Genomic DNA, 18,798 nt, shown 5'->3' on the forward strand with positions numbered 1-18,798 from the left:
CACTTTATCATCTGACTTTCCACTCAGCATTGTTTGTGAGATGTGGCCATATTGTGGCATGGAGTTGTAGGTCATCCATTTTCATTTCAGTATAGTGTTCCACTGTGTAAATCTACCACTCGTATCCATTCTACTCGTGATGGACATATGAGTGTTTCCAGTTTGGGGTTTTTACAAATACTGTTGTTACAAATAATCTAGTACATGTTTTTCTTTGTTGGAGAACATATGTATGCACTTCTAGTGGGTAAATACTTAGGAGTGGAATTGCTAGGTCATAGGGCACATATATGTCCAGCCTTTGTATAAATTACCAAAGAGTTTTAAAAATAGGTTAGACCAACTTATACCCCCACCAGCAACATATGAGAGTTCAGGTTTCTTCATGACCTGGCCAGCACTTGGCTGGGTCCAGTTTTAGATAGTGAGAGACATCTACGGGGAGCTATCCAATAAGCCGTTCAATGAACATGTCGGGGATCTTGGGGGTGGGAGTAGAGGAAGCCGAGCTCTTGAGAGAGATTAAGAAGGATTATTTAGAGTGGTGGGAGAAGCAGGTGAGTAGTGTGATGGAAGCTAAAGGAAGATGGGAGGAACTGACAGTACCCAACACCGCAGCATGAAGATGTAAGGTTAGTGTTGGGAAGAGTCCATTGGTTGTGAAAGTAAGAAATCGATGGCGGGGGGTGGGGGGGTTAGAGTGGGGGAGGGACAAATTGGAAGATTGGGATTGACACATACACACTATTATATATAAAATAGATAACTAATAAGGACCTACTGTATAGCACAGGGAACTCTACTCAATACTGTGTAGTGGCCTATATGGGAAAATAATCTAAAAAAGAGTGGATATATGTATAACAGATTCATTTTGCTGTACACCTGAAAATAACACAACATTGTAAATCAACTATACTCCAATAAAAATTATAAACAAACAAACAAAAAGAAGTCATTGGTCACTTCCTTTGCCAGCACAGGGCTTGGCCTCCTACCAAGACGGTGCTCCCTAGTCTACATTGCTACCTGAGACGGTCAATTCTGCCCATAGCAGGTGAACCAAGGAGTCTCTAGGAACGAATCATCAGTGGACAAGGGACCAGGAGAGACAGCAGTTTGCTGACCACAGCTGAGAGATGGCCCTGAATCCGCCCAGGCGAAAAGATATGCCCCCTCGACTCCCCTTACAGCCTATGCATAACCCAGCAGAGGACTCACCATGTGTGTCGTCCAGTGGTCTATCTTCTCCTGAGTCCTCAAGCCCCTTGTGGGCAGAGAGTGAGGCTTCCATTTCAGAAGGCCCAGGCCCTGGTGCAGGGCCAGGCTCACAGTGGACACGCGAAAGTGGTATGTGAAATGGATACATATTATTTAAAGAAAGATACAATTTGAAAAAATAGCTTTATAATTCTAATGAAAAGGATGAGACCATTCCTTTAACTCTTTAAAACAATCTGAAAGTTTTTGGTGGGCATCAGATTCAATATTTAGATAGCAAAGTGGTTAAGGAGAGACTTTTATATCTACTGCCTACACTCAGGTTTTGTTTGAGATTTTTATAATAGGTATGTGCTGCTTTTATAATCAGAAAAGAAATAAAGGCATTTGTTCTGTTGAAAATGGGAAATGGAACTTGGTGTGTTAAACCAGCGCTGTCTAATGGAAACTTGCGCAATGATGAACATGTTCTGTATCTGTGCTGTCCAGTACAGGGGCCACTAGCCACGTGTGGCCAGCAAACACTTGAAATGTGGCTGGTGTGACTGAGGAACTGAATTTTTAATTTTATTAATTTAATGAATTTAAATTCAAATAGCCACATGGGACTAGTGACTACCACAATGGACAGTGCAGCTGTAAACAATCAGCTTATGCTAATATAGACAAACTCCTTTCCTGTTAAATTGTGCATTCATTCTATTTATTCATACTTCTATGAAGATAGGTTAAATGTTAGTCTTAGGTTAAATTTTACACATTTTCAATTTTTCCACATCATGTATACGGTATTTACACTTTGATTGTGGTTTGATATTTCCTGTAGATAATAGACAAACCTAAAAAAAATTTTTTTAAATATTTTTTTAACAATGTCCTAATTTTAAATCACCTGAATGTGTCACTTCCCTACTTCCTCAGCATCTGTGGATGTTTCTCCTGGCACGTATTTACTTACTTTGACTTCTTCCAGAAGGGGCTTTGTTAACTTTTACGTGACTGTGATCATTTCACTTTTCCATGTAATGAATCATTTGTTGAATTTTTCTTTCTTTTTTTAACTTGATGTTTCCTTTCATGTCCTTTTGCTCAGCCACACTGGGATTATCGTCTACTGAGGTATGTTACAGTAAGAAGGCTGGAATTCATATGGTTACTATTTTTGAAGATTTTTCCTAGCCAAAACAATGTATAGGATTATCACTTTTTTTTTAATGTATTTCTAAAGGTTTTTTTTTTTTTTCCTGGTGGTGGCAATAGCATGTTTTATCTGGACAAGCTCCAAGACTGGTTTTTTTAATGAGTGAATGCAAGTAAACCAGGTCTTAAATCAGATGGCGGAATCTTGAATCCAGTCCCTTTTAAAATTGTATCCCCACAAGGGACCTCCAGGAGATGTAAGGCGCCTGACCTCGGACTGGGGCTCCTCGAGCCCCTGAAGATAGATATAATGGGGTGGACATGGCTCTCTATGTGGGTGTGTCTGTGAGATTTTTAGCTGGTCACCCAAGGTGGCAAACATTTATCTAGACTCAAAGATGAGCGGCAACTGTGTGGGTTAAACTGGATTTATAATTCAGTTGTGCTGCTGTAGTGTGATAGCCGCCACAGACAATAGGAAATGAATGAGCAAGGTTTTTGAATGCGAGCTTTTCCAGTGGTGCTGACCACAGTTGCCTTTGACTGTGACTTTTCTGAAGCTCCTGCCCCTCTGGCTTCCCACAGGATGAGGGTGAGGATCCCTGGTACCACAAAGCGTGCAAGTGCGATTGCCAAGGAGGTGCCAATGCCCTGTGGTCTGCAGGCTCCACCCCGTTAGACTGCATACCGGGTGAGTGTCCCCTCTCCTTGGGGCACCAGATCCTTGGGGTATCCTTGGGAACACCCTGTTTCTCCTCTTTCTTTCAACCCTGATGAATTAAACCCCCTGAACGCCACGTTCTGGGTTTTCTCCAGTCGGCCATTGAACTTCAAATCTCAATGGCCACTGCTCCAACAAACTGCACTGATGTCATTGTTCAGGACAGTTTCCTGGATCTCTACTTGGCCTTGGTGAGATGGTAAGATGGGACCTAACTTTCAATGAAAGAGACTAATGGAATTTATCGAAAATAAACTAATGATAGGCAGCAATTTTGAGAAAAGCACAGGCTTTTGAGCCAGAAATACCAGAGTTGGAATCTTGGCTGCATTGTTTTTTAACTCTGGGACCCCCACTTTGGCCTTTTTCTGTCAAATGGAGGCAATACTACTGTGCCCGGATATTCATTGCTCACCAAACAACCACGTGCTTCCCCACATTCTCAGCCCCTTCCCAGTCAGGTGGCTTCACAGGAGCAGTTCCAGCCGATGGAAGCCGTGTCTCTTCTGAAATGAGGTCCACTTCCCTGCCTGAGAAAGTGGCTTCTCCTTTAGTCTGGGTGCTGGGGAGGTTAAGTGGAGTAGAACTTCCTGCTGACCCACAATGAACCACCTGAGTGAAAAATCAACCTTTGTTGTGTTAAGCCTCTGAAATTTCTGTGACAATTCGTTCTGCAGCATAAACAGCCTCTCCTGACTAATATGAATGACTTCCTCTAAGGCAGGGGCCAGCAAACTTTGCCTGTAAAGGACCTGGCGGTAAATCTTTGTGGCTCTGTGGGCCATAGGGCCTCAACACCTCAAATGGAAGGCAGCCACAGACTGAATGTAAATGCATGAGCATGGTTGTGCTCTAATAAAACGTTATTTATAAAAACGGACCCTGCTGTAAGGAGTTGTTACGAGGAATAAAATGCATGAGGCATTAAAGCATCTTGTCCTGGACCTGGCACACTGCAGCTCCTTTTCTTCCTGCCTTCTAAGAGGTCACACTCTGACTTTCAGAGGCTCGGGCGGCCTATCACACATTTGCCACGCTCAGTATTTACCACAGCTCGGAACCTCTTCTGCTGAAACTGTCCTTGCCCCCCCTTTCCAGGGTTATGATGGCGCCATGTGGCGGCCCGTCATTCACTTTACATAATCACCTAATAAGAGCTCCAGGAGAGAGGTTTGTGTGCAGCGTGTGAGCTTCTCTGCATTATTTCATTAAATTTGCATTAAAATAGCAAATGTGGGGGAGGGGGGCGTCCACAAAGGCTTTTACTGCCTGTTTTCCTATATACTAAAGGGGTAGGAATTGGTTTCTGAACTAAGCTTTCTGGAAGGGAACAGTGGGGCGCAGTAGTGAGGAAAGCAGTAAGTGCTGATGAGTTCAGCGGGCTTCTCCCACGGGAGGGACGTCCCACTGAGCTCCACGGCGTGAGCTCCCGCAGCCATTCTGTGCTGGGGTGATCTGCCCAGTCAAGGCTGAGGCACCCTCCTTAATAATCCATTTAGAATTCAATTCCACCCTCTGTCATCATGTGCCTATTATGTGCCGATAGGGAGACAAAAATGAACCATTGTCTCTACGCTGGAGGAGTTTACCATTTACTGGAAACAAATGTTCTCTTCACTAGAGACATGAGACGTACTGGAATTCCAGTCCACGGAAGCTCTTTCTAAGAAGAAATTGAAAAGAGATTATTTATACGGATTGGTTTCATTGACCTGATCAACTGTGCAGCTGAGGAGGGCTGTGTGTCTGAGGAATGTGAAAGATGACCTGGGCTGCCCAGGCTCTCTCCCCTACACAGTTGCCATGAACTTGAAGTTCTGAAATCAGAAATTCTTTTAGCTTAAGTGTTCTCCTCTCCCCACTGGGGTTTTCATTTTTGTTTTGTTTTGTTTTAACAACACAGATATTCCCAGGAAGGAAAAAAATGCAGCCTTAGTGTTAAATGGTTGATTCATTAATGTTCATTTGTTTTTCCACGGGAGAGATGATTCAGGGCAGCAGGACTAGCCACAACCTTCCAGAATTTACTTGCCTGTCAGTGCCTCAGATCCTCATTCGAACGCTGCTTGGTCTTGCTGGATCCTGAGATTCAGCGCTTCCACCAGAGTCCAACTTAGGACGGAAGGAGGCCCTAGAAAGCACAGGACAGGAGGGTCACTCAGAGCTGTCAGGAGATGCTCACAGGTGCATACTGGCTGTTACTGCCAGGGGGCCCTACCCACAGAACAGAAGGTGACCAGCTAGGTGCATTATGGCCTCCTAATCTTCAGCTTAACACTATTATATTAAAAGGTCTGTCTTTTCCAGAGTTGAGCCAAGATTACCTCGTCACTCTGAGAGGGGGAAATACGGCAGGGAACGTATCAAAGCATAAGAAATCTAATGACTCAACGCTTTACTTATATTCTGGATTTTATATTTCCATATTATATTCAAGTTTATACCCTATTCTTCTATAAATATTATTCTGTATTCCACTACATCATCATATAGATTCAAGTCTAACACATGTGCATAATAATGTTCACATGTCTTTTGTCAAAAATGGCCCCGAACTCTTCTTTGTGTTCCTTTCGGTTACTATTGTTTAAAAGCATGTCTGGCCTTTATATGTCTACACATCGAGAAATTATCTACTGCATAAGAAAGGCTAGTATGTTAAGTGTGCATAGCCTGGATTAACAGCACATATAACTATGTCTTTATCGATCTCAGTATCAAATCATCGCTCAGAAGAGGCAGGTGTTTCCTTAAGAGTAAAATGAGTGTAGAAACAGGCTTAATAGCTTACAGTAACCTCCACTGAGCAGAAAACTTGGGAAGGACGTATTCTGTGTGTGTAAAGAGGATCCCTTTAATTCCTCCAGCAACATTGTTTATGTCGCTTGATGCTAGTTTAGACTCAATTGACAGTTTCTTTTTGATTAGGCCAGTGGGAGTTCTCTGGGCCAGTCAACTCCCACTTCCTCCCTGACCTCCCTGCTTCCTGTTCCTGCCATTTTCTTTGCTTATCCCCAGTGGCCACCTGAGATGGGGTGATGAAGTTTGTTTATCCCTCCACTCATCCATCCACTCAATATCTATTGAGTGCCTAGCACATGCAGGCATTCTGCTCGGCTCAGGAAAGCATGGTGAGCTAGACAGACCTGGGGAGCTGGGCAAGTGGGCAGAGATCCAAAGGATGAGGAGAGGTGTCCAGGTGAAGGGGAAAGGAGGAGACAGGGAAAATAGTAATCATGTAACTGGAGTGCCCTTCACTCCAGGGCACAAAGAGCAGGAGACATGTTACATTTTCTATTTTTCCAATTTTCAGATAACTCTGGTTTGAGTCCCCCTTTATCATGGGCTGTGTGGAGTCTAAAGACAGGAGGATTGTTGAAGATTCTGACCCTCCCCTTTGGACTACACCTCCCCACCCACCCCACCCCCCTGCCCCCAAGGGGCCTGCAAGGGCTGACTCCGCACAGGGCCCAGGCTCAGGCTGAGGGCAGCTCCCTGCCCGGCCGGCAGCCCCCAGGGGAAGGCAGACACCTTGTTGGTGCCCTTATCCCTCTGAACCAAGCTCAGTCCTGTGACCTTCCCAAGTCTCTGAGGGTGTCAAGAGTTCAGGGGTCCCGCCCCCCATCCCTGGTCCAGCCCCCTCAGAGGAACCATTTCCCCACTGAGATCAGGCCCCTACAACGAGCCCCCCACCACCCAGCAAGGGGCAAAGCCCAAAGCCTCTGGCCACCTCCTCTGGGACAGTCAGCTAGTTCCTGTTGAGGCCTAGACCTTCCAAATCCATAAGCCTGAGAGATGCTAGGCTGTCAACAGGCTTCTCCTCTCTCAAATCACGTTCATGCGCGTGCAAACAGCTTATTCCTTCCTGATGCAAGGAGACTCCAAATGTTTAGAAATAGGAAGCTGACTTTCTCAGGGTGATGTAGGGAGGATGATGGGGGCAAGACAGACTTGGGTAGAGGGGTGCTAGATTTTTTTCCCCTGGTGAGTCTTCACCATAAAAAACAAACATACACAACTCAAGACATTAATATACTCTCATAAATTCACCCTATTACACCAGTACTAGCTGCTTATTTTTGGTCAGGCACTACAGGCTCTACACTCTACAAACACTGCTTCATGTAATCCCAAATCAACTTTATGGAGGCAGGGACTACTGTTGTGCCCATTTCACAGATGAGGAAACTGAGACCCAGAGAGGGTTAGCAGCTTGCCTAAGCTCACCAGAGGGAGAGTGGGATCCAATCCTAGGTCGAATTGGCTGTAAGCAGGTGTTCTTGACCTTGGCTGCCCATTACCATCACCTGAAGATTTACCCCATGCCCAGGTCATGCCCCAGACCAATGACATCAGAATCTCTGGGGGTGTGGCCTGAACACCAGCACTTCTATAACTTTCCAGGTGACGCCCAGGCTGAGACCCATCACAGAGTCTGTGCTCTGTGCCTTGGGCCAAAACACTGCCTTTTCTGGGTTAGCAGCTATGTAGCTGGAGGCGCCAATGCCTGAGACAGGAGCACTGGACAGGGGCAGGCTTGGGGCTTGGGTGCTTAGTTTTGGACACATGAGTGTGAAGCATCTTTGGGTCACCCAGATGAAACTGTTCACTTAGAGAATATCCAGGTGGCAGTGGGATGGAGCTTGGGGCCTGGGGGCTGGGCACTGGCTCTCAGACACTGGCTGAAACCATGGGGATGGTGAGCTCATCGCCTCCCCTGGAGAGTATGGGCAGGATCCACGTCTGGACAAGCCCTTACAGGCCTCCAAGACCATTGCCACTGGCCAGGTCCCTTCAGTGTAACTCTTAACTGTTGGATGGGCTAACTGGGAAGAGACGGCAAAAGAGATGTGAGGGGAAAATAGAGAAAGAGCAAAATGCCAAGAATAAAGCAATCGGGAGAGGTGGCCATGGCTTTTCTTTCCCCTCTGCTTCTTGCCTCTGAGCTGGTGGCCCTGGAGCAAGAGAAGGGAGGTTCAGGATGGACGGTCCTTAGAGATATCCACAGTTAGAATTTAAGTGGCGACCGAGGGCCCAACTGAAACCCAGCTTTCTGACGCTGGGGCCTTGTCCCTCCTTCCAGTGGCATGGCTGAGCTTGTCTTCCAGGTCAGAGGGGAGCTGAGGAGGTGGAGAAGTCCCCAAGGCCACAGGCGCCAGGCCCCCTGAATCCTCCAGCCAACGTCTTCCCTGGCAGACCAAGGTTCTCAAAGTGTGCTTGTTAAAAATGTGGCCACTCTGGGGGTAGAATCCTGGAAACTGCGTTCTTAACAAGCCCTGATGATTTGGCCACACAAGGCGTGATGGAGTCGCTCAGAAAGCGCTCCTATTCTCTCTCCCTTGACATTATTTTAATAGGCCGCCCCCCCCAAGCTTCGGGTACTTGATAAACTACAAATGCTGTCCCCTCACCCCCAGCCCCGCTGAGCTGCAGTTACTGGTGGGAGTTGGCCCTATTTCTTTGGTTCACTGGGCAGAAAGGCAGTTAAGCCGCCCTGGCCAGAGGCCTGAAGCTGTCCTTCTGTCTTCAGCCTCTGGGGACAGGGCATGACTATCCCCGCAGGCATTTTGGAGCCCCAGGATGGCATTCAAGCTTTTACATGCCTCATTCAGTTTTCCTGACTTTTGAAAATTATCTGCCAGAAAGACCTCAGCACTCATTTTGCTGTTGAAGGTGATGATGCCCCAGTAAATACACTTGGCTTTTCAATCTGAACTCAAATTTATACATGGAAAGAAAGTAGTTTGATCTTCCTTACTTGAAGTTTATCATTCACAACTGGGAAACTAGGAGAATGTATTTGCCTAAGTTTATCATTTGTTTTCTAAAGAAATTCAGCTAGAATCTGGGTTTGGTTATAAATAAGAGACCCCCTAAATAGTGGCTTATTGAAATAGGAGTTTTTCTTTGACCCACACAGTAAAAAGACTAGGGGTAAGGAGCAGCTTAAAGATATCAGGGCTGAGGTCTCTTCAGTTCTCTTGGCCTTACCTCCAGGGTGCAGGATGGCTACTGTTGCACCAACCATCAGGTCTTCCTTCTAGGCAAGAGGAAGAAAGAGGGGGCAAGCAAAATCTGATCGGAAATCCCCAGCAGACATCCTCTTCTATCTCATGAGTTAGAAACTGTGTCACGTGGTCACTTCAAACTGCAAAGGTGGCTGGGAAAGATTGTTTTGTTTTGTTTTTTTAGCTGGCTACGTTGCTGCACCCAACAAAATTAGGGTTCTTTAGTCTAAAAGCAGGGAAGAATGGATACTGGGTTGGCAATTGGTAGTCTCTGACCAGGTAACTGAACGCTAAATTAGTGAGAGGAAATCCGTGAGAAGCAGCAATTAATATACAAGAACCAGCTTCGGCTACTCTTATTTGGAAAAAGCAGCTCCTTTCAACTGTTTCTTATTCAACAGTCACTTAGAGGCATTTCATTCCCGCCCCACCCTTTTTTTTCATTAGACTAGTGAAAAACTGCAATTTACAAGTGGGAAGTCAGTCTCAATATATAACTGCCCTTCCTGCCTCTCACCATTGTTTTGTTCCTATAATTGGCATCATATGCTGCCTGAGGACAATTAGGGGCCTTCCTGTCATCATGTGGGATGGCTAACCCGTGTTAATGAGGAAAATAAAGAGTATGACATTTAAGTATGATATTTTCCTGTGAACCTCTTGGTTTTTAGGTCTCTGAGTTTGTGGAGGAGGTGAAGTATTTCTCAAAATTCTCCCCCCCACCACCAAGAGGTTGCCATAGAACTACTTCCCTTTTATGAATATTGTGAGTCTCTATGGCAATCCCTTTACTTCATCTTCACTCTCTTCTCGCAAGAGCAGTGAAGAGGATGAAGACCCAGTCCTCCCATTGTGAACGGCGCCACCAAGGAAAACATCCTCCACCTTACAAAGCGCGAACGAGAGGGTCGGATTTGTCATTTTGATCATGCCGTGTTTGTTGAGTCTTGCCATGCGATATGAGTGTTTTAATGTGCATTGTTTTTCCTTTCCCAGAATGCCCATATCATAAGCCCCTGGGTTTCGAGTCAGGAGAGGTTACACCAGACCAGATCACCTGCTCCAACCTGGAGCAGTACGTGGGCTGGTATGCCTCCTGGACCGCCAACAAGGCCCGACTCAATAGTCAAGGCTTTGGGTAAGCAGAGCAGGAGGCTCAGGCGATTTTTTTTTTTTTTCATGTGATTTGAAAAAGTAGGTCTCTGTAATAAATGAACGACACAGAATGCATTTATTATTCAACAAATATTGACTGAGTGCCTTCCACGTGCCAAGGACAGTGGATACAGCAGTGAACAAGGTGAATGAGCTCCTCGCCTTCGAGAAGCACGCAGTTTAGAGGGGGGACTCTAAGCACATTGTCACACAACTGGCCATCCGCCAAGTGTGATGAGTGCTGCAGAGGAGAAGAAAGACCTGGTCCACTTGAAGCACCAGGGAAGGCTTTCTAAGGAAAAGATCTTTGACCTGAGAGCTGCAGTTGGCCAGGTGGGGGTAAGGGGAGAGAGGCACAGGGTACAGCCGGTGCAAAGGCCCTGAGTTGGGAAGATCCCTCAAGTGCATGGATGGGGACTGTAAAGAAAGCCAGTGAGGTTAGCACACAGGTGAGATGAGGCTGGAGAAGCAGAAAGAAATCAGATGGTGCAAGGCCTTATAAGTCATGTTAAGGACTGTGGTCCTTATTTTAGGGATAATGGGAGAACCCTGAATGTGCATTAGTTAGAATACAGGTTTGTGCTGCTGTAACAAACAGCCCCAAAATACAGAGACTTAATCAACTTGGAGGTGATCAGGCAGTCTAGGGTTGTTATGGCAGCTGGATGGTATCAGGGGCCCAGACTCTTTCTACCTTGTTCTCTCACCCTAACATGAAGTTTCCACCTTGGGGTCCAAGATGGCTGCTCTAGCTTCCACTATCACATCCACATTCTAGTCAGGAGGGAGAAAAGAAGAGCAGAGTGCATATACTTTTCCTTTAAGGATACATACATAATCCTGCTGGCCACTTCTATCTACATCGCATTGATCAGAATCTGGTCCGACTGCCCCACCCAGCTACAGAGGAGACTGGGAAACGTCGTGATCTTAGCTGGGTGGCCTCTTGCCCAGAGAAAATTTAGGGGTTCTATTACTAAAGGAAATGGGAAGAGGATATTGGGAGACAATGAGCAGACTCTATCAGAGGAAGATTTAAAGTTGGGGAGTATCACAATCAGATTTAGGTTTTAAGTAAAATCTTCTGGCTCTTGTGGGAAGAGCTGTTTGGTGTGGGGTACGGGCGGGGGGTGAGGTGGGGAGAGGAATCCAAGGAGACCAGTTAAGTAAACTATGGCAGCTGTCCAGGCAAGAACTGAGGGTGACGTGGGCTAGAGTGGTGGCAGTGAAATGGAGAGAAGTAAACGACTTTGAGAAACATTTGGAGATGGAGCCAAGAAATGGATTAGATGTTTGAGGTGACAGAGAGGAAGGGGGTAGAATTCAGAGAGATGAACACTGGAATGAGGGGTTGGGGTGAGGACAATTAGGAGCTCTTTTGGGACATGTTTTATTTGAGCTGCTATATGGCATCCAGTAGAAGCTGTCTAGCTAGCAATTGATTCTCAGGGTTTAGAATTTAGAAAAAGTCTGAGATGGACCTAAAAGTCAGGAGCCACCCAAGGAGCAAGTCCAGAATTAGAAGAGAAGGCTGCCAAGGGCCGAGTCCCTGAGAAGCTTATTAACGCGCACAGGCGCGCACACACTCACACGCCACAAAGGGAAACCATAGGTTTCCACAACTTATGAGGATATTAACTAAAAAATAAATCAGTTCCTTCAGTGGTTGCTTTGCTTTACAATTGTGAAAAGCCCTTGCAGAGCCACTTGGTTCCATGTTCTGCACATGGTGCCTACCATGGCGTGGATGACAGCACCTGAAGGAGACGCAGATAGGTATGAAGAGAGTGAAATTAAAGAAAAAAAAAAAAAAAAAGACTTACGGAAAAAGGACATCAGGGGAGACTAATGAAAAGGGAAGGGGGCTGGAAGGTGCGATTACCATGGATTTGCATGTTTTGAAGAAAAACATGCTCAACCACACGCCAAAGGTGATTTCAGCTACAGTTGAAGGCATTTCTTTGACAAATTATTTGAATCTGACAATTTTTCCTTGGGCGGTGGAGGTGCAGGGAGAAACTATACAAGTATCACAGAGGCCGGACACTTCTCGGAGACAAGCTTCTGGGTGCTTAACAGATTGCAGCTCAGACTGCCCGAGCATTGTGGGGGCTCTTCAGGTGCTGGCATCCCCTCAAAAGACAGCACCTCCCAGCTCTTTGGAGGCGCTCACGGGGAAAGGCTCCTGGTGACTCGCTGTGTCCGCGGCAGGTGCGCCTGGCTCTCCAAGTTCCAGGACAGCAGCCAGTGGTTGCAGATAGATCTGAAGGAGGTCAAGGTGATTTCGGGGATCCTCACCCAGGGGCGCTGTGACATCGACGAGTGGATGACCAAGTACAGTGTGCAGTACAGGACCGATGAGAGCCTGAACTGGATTTACTATAAGGACCAGACCGGAAACAATCGGGTACGTCGGGCTTACCCCAAACCAACTTCAACACAGCCCCTCTGGGACACCCCTCCCACCCGTCCCTGTGTTCCTGTCACCACCCTCTGTCAGAACACTGACCCCACGGTATGGTGAATCATCCGTGCTTTCTCCCCACAACACTATCTGCTCTCTGACGACGAGGCAGGGGTCTTTTCTTGTATCCCTCATGTCTAGCACAGTTGGCGAATGAGTGCCATCGTATGTGCAAAAGAAGTCTGAATTCTCACATCAGCACAGAGTTGCTTGAATAATCAAGACTGGCCATTTGGATTCTGCCCAAGTCACTGGACCTTGAACACTTTGCTGCATGGGTCTGGCTTGATCTACTACTGATGTGGCTAGGTTCTTGTCCCTTTATGTAGATATGGCCTCTCCTTACTATTGAGACCGACAATCTCAACAAATTAGCCACTAAACTGTATAAATGGTTAAAACAAGTCCAGCTGAGAAGAAACAGTCACTTAAACCTTTGAGCAACTTTATATCCTACTAATCTCTGAGGGCTGAGACCCACCCAATTCTTGCTCATCACAGACTGAACACAGTAGGCTTTTGATTTTATATATTTTATATAAATATATACACATATACACACATATGTATATTCATACATGCATACACATATATACACATATAAATATATAATCAATATTTTACATATACACACACACACACACACACACACACACACACATATAAAATGTTATCTGCAATGAATTAAAAACTCACTAGCTGTTTGGAAATGTTAACTGCCCTTTTGTCTGAGAGGACTTCCCCCAGCTAATCTGGACATTTCATCAGGTTAAGTAGACATGTGCAGCTGAACATCAGAAGGCTCCGTACTCTCTTGATGACAATTTGTACAGCAAGACATTCATGGGTTGAAATTTCAAGGAGTTTGAACACAATAGGAAAAACCATCTTGATACTTGGACATTTTATTTCATTTTTGTTCTTATTAGTTGGCTTTTCAAAAAGATATGAAAATTCTTTTTCAAGCTCTACCTGTGTTTCTGAAGGCCTTGATAGTTCTTTGCAAAGAAGCGCTCCACTCCAGCAGTTGTGAGCTCTGGAGCCTGTTCCATCCTCCTTCTTCACTGGGCTCCTGATTTAAAGAGGTTCAAGGGCAAACAGCTTAGAGAAGGGGATGTGGGGTGTTGCTATTGGGAAGAAATAAAGGCAAGATCATGGCAGCTGAGGTCCTTCTTGATTTGTGTATGGATGAGGTCAATGTGGCAGCCAGATTTTTTTCAGGAGATAATTCCAGAAGGAAATGAAATGTTCCAGTGTCATTGGGCAGAGCACTAGGACTCTGGAAAAAGTGCACAGAAGTTTCTTTGAAGATATAGCCAAATATCCATTGTACCTTATGTTACAGCCACTGTGTAATTGCTGTTACATCCCAAAACACAGGAAGCAACACCTTTTTCTATTTTGGGCACTGCTCTCCCACTTCGAGAATCTTCTCTCTAGTTTTTATGTCTTTTTGTTTTTTAAAAATATTTTTTTCCAAAAAAAGTCTAAAAAGTACTTGCCAGGGCTTCCCTGGGGGCGCAGTGGTTGAGAGTCCGCCTGCCGATGCAGGGGACACGGGTTCGTGCCCCGGTGTGGCTGGGTCTGTGAGCCATGGCCGCTGAGCCTGCGCGTCCGGAGCCTCTGCTCCGCAACGGGAGAGGCCACAACAGTGAGAAGCCCGCGTACCGCAAAAAAAAAAAAGTACTTGCCATTTGTATCAATGTAGACACACACAGTTAAGCTTTGGCTCTCAACTTTAGAGCCAGCTCACAAGTTTTCACTTGAGCCCCACTTTGGCTACCTTTGGAACATGGGAACATTCCTCTCTAAAGTATAATGTGCTCCTTTTCAAAATTCTTGTCAAAATGCAAAGGATTAAATCACAAAATTGGTGATAAGAATCAAGCAGCATTTTCTATCAGCGCCGTCTAGTAGAACTTTCTGCAATGAAGGAAATGTTATTATCTGCAGTATCCACTATGGCAGCCATTAATCACATACAGTATTGAGCACTTGAACAGCAGCTAGTGTTACTGAGGAAGAATTGTTACCTAATTTTAATTCATTTAAGTTGATGCCTGGAGCATGTAGGTGCTGACAATCATTCAAGGTTAGATTTTGGGGGACATCAGCAAATTCTCTGCCCTTTCAGCACTGAGATTTTCCATAGTTAAAAGTTGGGGCCAACTCCAGACAGGAATCTGTCTTCCTTTTCTCTCCTCTTCTGTGATGGTGATAGGATTTCCTCCCTCTCTTTAGGTTTTCTATGGAAACTCGGACCGAACCTCCACAGTCCAGAACCTGCTGCGGCCCCCCATCATTTCCCGCTTCATCCGGCTCATCCCGCTGGGCTGGCACGTCCGCATTGCCATCCGGATGGAGTTGCTGGAGTGCGTCAGCAAGTGTACCTGATGCGCGCCTCAGCTCAGCACCTGCCAGGGGGTGGAGGGTGCAGCGCGGCCCATGCGGGAACGCTGACTGTGACCAAAAGGGCTGGATTTTACAGGCTCTTTTCAATGCGGAGCTGGGCAGAGAATACTTCTTTCTTTTTTGTAAGATATAGTTTCCAATTTCAGTGAAAGGAAAAGAAAATGAACTTATTCCCCACTCAGGGCCGAAGAAAATAAGAACAAAGAAAATGTCCCTAAAAACAATTTTCAAGCAAAAGCCTAAGTAGCAGGAGTAATTTGCTGCTCTCGGGTTTTTTTGGTTTGTTTTTGGTCTCAGTGACACTGTGAAAGGTGCAGTCCCAGGGGGATGAAAAGCAGCCCTGATAATTTGAAAATTCTTTTGCTTTACCATGTTCAAAACAGGAACATAGAGTTTCATAAAGCCTCCCTTTGAACACAAAGGGGGAGCAAGCTTGTGTTTTCTCCTAAGTTTTCATTAAATCATGGCCTTTTAGGACTTTAGAGCACTGCGTTTGCAGTTTTGGGGTGACTGGGTGGCACAGATGAGTCTGGTGGATGGGAGCCCATGTCTCAGTCTCGTGAGAGCCGTGCATGACCAAACACCCCAGAGGTAGGAGGGCCTCCCCTGCTTTGAGCTTTCACCCCTCACACCTAACCCTGAACACAGGGATGGGGGGAGGTCCAGAGCTCTCATCACATATAGCTCCATTCTGCAGTCCCCTCAGGCAAATGATCCCAGTCTGTGGTCACTATTTAGGTGAATACACGGGACAGGCTGCATATGTAAGGAGCAAAGTTTCCCTGTATTTAGGAACCCCAAATGACCAGAACACACCAGAATTTCCTTTTATCTAGGGCTACCATTTTTCAACAAGCTTAACACTTGGAAAACAGTTGGCCAGGAGCTATCACTGGCTACACAGAGGAGGCCCATCAGCTGAGTACAGTCTGCAGAAAGTGGTCAGGCCCTACAATCTGAGAAGCGTGATGCGGCTAGGCCGCTGGTGAGCCCAACCTTCCAACCTCTGCCCCCTTGCCTCGTAACATCTGGGCTCAGCCTGGCCTTCCCCTCCTGGAGGAGCTCCACAAGCGGGGAGCTCGGGGGAAGGACAGTCCGCCTTTGTCGTTTATAGCTCAGCCTGAGTTTTCAGGCCTTTCCCTGGAAGAGGCTGATGACAGGGCCGGTGGGCAGGAGAGGATTTGAAAGCAGGAGCCGAGAAGGGGTGGAATCAGAGGATGAGGGCCCTCCAGCGAGACTGGGGAAGCCAAGACTGTCCTGGTCCTGAGGCAGTGCAGCCTCTGCTAGCAGCTCATTTCTCTGAGTTACTTTCTGTTTTCAAACGCCAAGCCGAGGCAATGGACTCACACCAACACGATCCTGGACATCGTATTCACCTCTGTGAACGGCCAGCCTCCTAAAATCCCCAAATCTCTTCCCTGGTGTTTTTGGGCTTAGAACAGCTTATTTAACCCAGCATCTTTCCAATCCCCATGCTGTACACTTAAATGTGGAAAAACACTTTTCTCTGCTCAATCTTCTCTCACATATAAAGGTATCAATTCAGGGTAGGGAAAAAAAAAAATCCTTCTCTGGCCTTAGGACACATGGACAAATCCACTTTGAACAGAATGCCTAGAGATTCTTACTAGGAAAGCTGAACGAACTTTTATCGTGACATGGATTGTCAGAGAAAATGGCAATAGCCTAAGAGTTCAGGACTCTACAACTGGCACACCAGACACAGGAGGGGAGTATAGTTAAGGGAAAAAAAGAAAAGAAGTAAACAGCGTGAGGCAGGGATAAAGGTTCTCCAAATAATTGTTTATATTGGAAAGTTTTGTTTTGGAACAGCTTTATTGAGATAAAATTCACATACCATACAAATTTCACCCATTTACAGTGTATAATTCAATGACTTTTAGTATATTGAGTTGAGCAACCATTATCACAATCAATTTTAGAAAATTTTCATCACCCCCAAAAGAAACCCTGTCCCCACTAGCCATCACACCTCTCCAACCCACTTGCCCACCCCAGCCCCGGGCAACCATTAATCTCGTTTCTGTCTCTGTAGATTTTGTGTATTCTGGACATTTCATATAAATGAAATCATGCAATATGTGGTTTTTTCCTGTCTGGCTTCTTTCACTTAGTATAGTGTTTTCAAGGTTCATTCATGTTGTAACATGTATCAGTACTTCATTCCTTTTTATGGCTGAATATCATTCCATTGTATGGATAAACCACATTCTATTTACCCATTCATCTGTTGATGGACATTTGGGTTGTTTCCACTTTACGGATATTATGAATAATGCTGCTATGAACAACTGTGTACAAGTTTTTGTGTGGACGTTTTCATTTATCTTGGGTATATACCCAGGAGTGGAATTGCTGGGTCATATGGTAACTCAATTTAACCTCTTGAGGAACTTTCAGACAATTTTTCAAGATGGCTGCACCATTTTACATTCCCACCAGCGATGTATGAGGGTTCCAATTTCTGCACACTTGTTATTATCTTTTTGATTGTAGCCATCCTAGTGTGTATGAAGTAGTACCTCTCATTGTGGTTTTGATTTGCATTTCTCTAATGAGTAATGATGTTAAGCATCTTTTCATGTGTCTACTGTGTTTGTACACCTTCTTTGAAGAAATGTCTATTCTGACCCTTTGCCCATTTTTAAAATTAGGCTGTTTTCAAAATATTGAGTTGTAAGAGTTCTTTATATATTCTAGATACAATTACCTTACCAGATAAATGATTTGCAAATATTTTCTCCTATTTCATAGGTTGTCTTTTCACTCTCTTGAAGGAGTCCTTTGAAACACATATTTTAAAATTTTAAGTCCAACTTATTTTTTCTCTTTTGTTGTTTGTGCTATTGGTGTCATATCTGAGAAACCATTGCCAAATCCAGATCATGAAGATTTATTCCTATTTTTTTCTTCCCGAGGGTTTTATAGTTTTACCTCTTACATTTAGATCTTTGATCAATTTTGAGTTAATTTTTGTATATGATATGAGGTAGGGGTCTAACTTCATTCTTTGCATGTGGATATCCAAACGTCCCAGCACATTTGTCAAAAAGACTATTCCTTCCCCACTGAATGACCTTGGACCGTTATGGAAAATCAATTGACCAGAAAGGTGAGGGTTTATGTTTCTGGACACTCAATTCTTTTTTTTTTTGGCCATGCCACGCAGCTTGTGGGATCTTAGTTCCCCAACCAGGGATTGAATCTGCACCCTCAGCAGTGAAAGCATGGAGTTCTAACCACTGGACCGCCAGGGAATTCCCTGGACACTCAGTTCTATTCCATTGATCTATATGTCTGTCATTATGCTAGTACCACACTGTTTTGATTACTGTAGCTTTGTAGGAAGTTGTCAAATTGTAACGCATGAGTCTTCCAACTTTGTTCTTCTTCAAGATCATTTTGGCTATTCTGAGTCCCTTGGATTTCCGCAAGAATTTTAGGATCAACTTGTCAATTTCTGCAAGGAGGTCAGCTGAGATTTCCTACTGGAAATTGCTCAGTACTTCAGAATTTAATAAACAGTGAGATTCGTAAAACATTTATCTGTAGGTAATTTATTTACTATAGCATATGAATTTTTACTTCATTTAATTCATGACAGAATGTATAAAAAATAAAACTTTTATTGAGGGACATCTGAAGCCCAACAGAAT

General features: G+C 45.0%; 1 protein-coding gene across 1 annotated transcript; it reads left to right on the top strand.

Annotated features, from left to right (window-relative positions):
* Positions 1 to 470: 470 nt before the first annotated feature.
* RS1 (retinoschisin 1) lies at positions 471 to 18,798 on the top strand. Its single transcript, XM_033849341.2, has 6 exons — positions 471 to 557; positions 1,569 to 1,693; positions 2,922 to 3,052; positions 10,087 to 10,228; positions 12,457 to 12,652; positions 14,951 to 18,798. The coding sequence occupies exons 1-6, from the start codon at positions 471 to 473 to the stop codon at positions 15,101 to 15,103; spliced, it is 834 nt and encodes a 277-aa protein (XP_033705232.1). The 3' UTR covers positions 15,104 to 18,798.

This window comes from Tursiops truncatus, chromosome X, assembly GCF_011762595.2.
Source record: "Tursiops truncatus isolate mTurTru1 chromosome X, mTurTru1.mat.Y, whole genome shotgun sequence".
NCBI classification, from domain to species: Eukaryota; Metazoa; Chordata; class Mammalia; order Artiodactyla; family Delphinidae; genus Tursiops; species Tursiops truncatus.

What these genes read in the sequence shown, in the direction of transcription:
- RS1 (XM_033849341.2), top strand. Translation starts at nt 471, where the DNA reads ATGTCGGGGATCTTGGGGGTGGGAGTAGAGGAAGCCGAGCTCTTGAGA. An exon ending in CGCAATGATGAACATGTTCT is followed by an intron (nt 1,694 to 2,921) that starts GTATCTGTGCTG and finishes ACTTTTCTGAAG; the next exon opens with CTCCTGCCCCTCTGGCTTCC. An exon ending in CTCAATAGTCAAGGCTTTGG is followed by an intron (nt 10,229 to 12,456) that starts GTAAGCAGAGCA and finishes TGTCCGCGGCAG; the next exon opens with GTGCGCCTGGCTCTCCAAGT.